This window comes from Hordeum vulgare, chromosome 1H (genome assembly GCF_904849725.1).
Source record: "Hordeum vulgare subsp. vulgare chromosome 1H, MorexV3_pseudomolecules_assembly, whole genome shotgun sequence".
NCBI lineage: Eukaryota > Viridiplantae > Streptophyta > Magnoliopsida > Poales > Poaceae > Hordeum > Hordeum vulgare.
The window spans coordinates 512,204,985-512,207,582 of record NC_058518.1 but is presented as its reverse complement, the minus strand read 5'-3'; the positions used below and the strand labels follow the sequence as shown (position 1 = coordinate 512,207,582).

At 49.3% G+C, this 2,598-nt stretch overlaps 1 protein-coding gene across 1 annotated transcript; it reads right to left on the bottom strand.

Moving 5' to 3' along the window:
• Window positions 1-795: 795 nt before the first annotated feature.
• Window positions 796-2,099, bottom strand: LOC123421387 (ribonuclease 3-like). The gene is made up of 3 exons (XM_045107532.1): window positions 1,969-2,099; window positions 1,436-1,597; window positions 796-1,325 (listed from the first exon to the last, which is right to left on the bottom strand). Exons 1-3 carry the CDS (start codon window positions 2,068-2,070, stop codon window positions 852-854), a joined length of 738 nt encoding a protein of 245 aa, XP_044963467.1. The 5' UTR covers window positions 2,071-2,099; the 3' UTR covers window positions 796-851.
• Window positions 2,100-2,598: the final 499 nt, after the last annotated feature.

Here is a 2,598-nt window from a genome sequence, read left to right as displayed (position 1 = left end):
TTCGAAGAGCGGCTGCGGCGGTGCATGCAGCCCCGCGATGTGTGCCCCCAACCACCGCAACGCACGCAAAGCATCTCATTCTTGTAGTCCACCGAGATGTCCAGCAGAGAAGCAGCCATGAACGAAAATTCACACGACCCAAGATAAAAAAAAAATCTTAAACACCAAGACATAATAGACCCGTCTATTCATATCCTTCACATATTATTTTTTACACATAATATATTATAGGTGCCATGGCGCGAGGTGGAAGGACGTTGGGCCTCCACCTAGGAGGTAACAGGAGATGGGGGAGGGGGAAGCGCACCGTCCTGACTTCTGAGCCGCCCGCGCACCCCCAGCAGTCTATCACCGCGCCGGCCCAGATGGCGGCTGCAGCATCCCACTGACGGTCGGCCCGTTCCCCTGGACGATGGGGCCGAACGCAGTGCCGACCACTGACGACACGATGATGGACCGGGGGGCGGGGTGGGGCGGCATGGGCGAACCCAACGAAGAAGAGTAGGCGGGGAGGGAAACCTGTGACACCATAGGGGAGGGGAGAGCGGTGTGGGCGCTGACACCAAGTGGTGTCCGTCGGGGCCGGAGTAACCCTCGACGCGTGTGTATGTAGTCGTGCACATAAAACTTACGAGAAACTAATGAACGAAAATTCAGACAGACCGAGATAAAAAAATTCTTAAACACGAGACATAATAGAACTGTTTATTCATATACTTCACGTATTATTTTTTACATATATATTATTGATACACATGCATATAGGAAAGACATAGCACAATATAATGGTCTAGAGTTCTGGCCACAGTAGTAGGTAGTTTCAGTTGAGGCACCGGCCGAGCGGGTGGGTCTCAGGCCTCGGTGGGCAACGTGATCTTGGCGGACGATGTGGCGTTGAGCATCCAGGTGTGGAAGGGGTGGAAAAGGGCCTCCTCGGGACACTGCAGCTTGGGCAGCTTGGGGCAGTCGATGAAGGTCTTGCCGTCCTTGTCGACGCACAGGTAGATCTGGTAGAGCTGCTTCTTGCCGAACGGCCCGTCCCTGCATTGCACCCCCGGCATTACTCCCAGCTTCTGGTTCACCGCCCATTTGATGTGCTCCGTGTTGTACAGCCTGTAGTCCGGGTTGATGCCCTGCTCGGCGAGAGCGCCGAGGACGTCGGCGTTCTTGCGGAGGTTGAGGGCGGCCCTGAAGTAGTCCACCTCCTTGAGGCCCGAGCAGACGCCGTAGCTGCGCCACTCGCTCTTCCAGGTGCCCGTCCCGTCGTTGCACGGGCAATGGATGTTGCTCCAGTAGTGGTTCAAGTTGTTCTCGATTGGCTCCAGCTGCTCATGCATGCATGCATGGTTAAGTATAAGATTACTGCAGGTACTGCAGCGTGCATATGCATAACTGAGAAGAGAAGACGTTGAATGATGTGTTCATGTTAGCTGACCTTGTTAACGTCGAAAGGTTTGTCGCTATTGCATCTCACGATGGCTTTGTTCAGCGACAAGTCGAAGGTCATGAAGCTCTCGACGAAGAAATCCTCCGCCGGGTAGCCGTACTTGGGCACGCAGCATCCGTAACCGCTGTCCGTGCAGTATGCTCCAGGCCACTGCGAGAAATGGTTCTTTAGTACAATGCTCAAGGTTGGGCGTGTCTTTGTTAAACTGATGCTTATTGCATCTAGCTAGTTTAGAAAATGGTATACTATTTTCTCATTTCTTTACTAGAAAAGTGGTGTTCAACGGTTCAGGGGAATGATGCATCTATGGAGGCGATGTTGCTAGATTAATGTTGAACTATTACAATATTTTTGTCACCGCTGCAACGCATAGGCTAATAATATACTGCGCTGGTGCCATGTATTAATTATGTATAGTCCTAGATATTAAGCAAGATAATATACAGTATCAATAGTAAATACCAAATAGTAATATAACTAATCCATATGCAGGAAATAAGCATCTGCATGCTGTATCGTACCATTAGGATGAGGTAATAGAAATCAAAGCTGGTTGCACTGGCAGGTGCTGCAGCGGCTAGTAAGCCGAGGATTAGGCACAACGAAATTGCCCTCATGGCCATATCTCCTCCGCGAAATGACACTTATTGCTCGTTGGCTGTCCAAGTGATCAGCGTGGCTTGGTATTTATAGGCAGAAATAGGAGGTTGGGTATGAGGGGAAGGTGGCATGGGCCATGCTTGTCATGGAGACACAGCGATGCGACATGCGAGGACCGAGATCGGGTTGAGTTTCTCGTTCCCACCATGGTTCCTCCTGGCGGTAGGCGGAAACCGGTCTTTGAAGTTTATTTGTTGGAACCTGTTGAACTCCGTACTCTTGTAAACTAATATAACTCAATAAAACCGTCAACTTTTTATATAACTCCATAAAACAAGACATTTCATTAACATAAAGACAATATGTATGCCATAGAACTAACTAATGCCACTTCCAATGCATTGGTCCTAATATGAGGTGCTAAGCATATTAAATAGTTTAGCAACTAAAGTCCTCAATGCATAGTTACTTAGCTTATTCACTAGTAGAAAAAGGGCCTTTTGTCCCGGTTCATAAGGAACTTGTGTCCCGGTTTCGGTACCGGGACAAAA

Excerpts from the sequence above, each read along its gene's own strand:
- LOC123421387 (XM_045107532.1), bottom strand. The coding sequence starts at position 2,070 with ATGGCCATGAGGGCAATTTCGTTGTGCCTAATCCTCGGCTTACTAGCC. Across the intron at positions 1,598-1,968 it reads TCTATTACCTCATCCTAATG|TGGCCTGGAGCATACTGCAC; the intron begins GTACGATACAGC and ends CATTTCTCGCAG. Across the intron at positions 1,326-1,435 it reads AACCTTTCGACGTTAACAAG|CTGGAGCCAATCGAGAACAA; the intron begins GTCAGCTAACAT and ends ATGCATGAGCAG.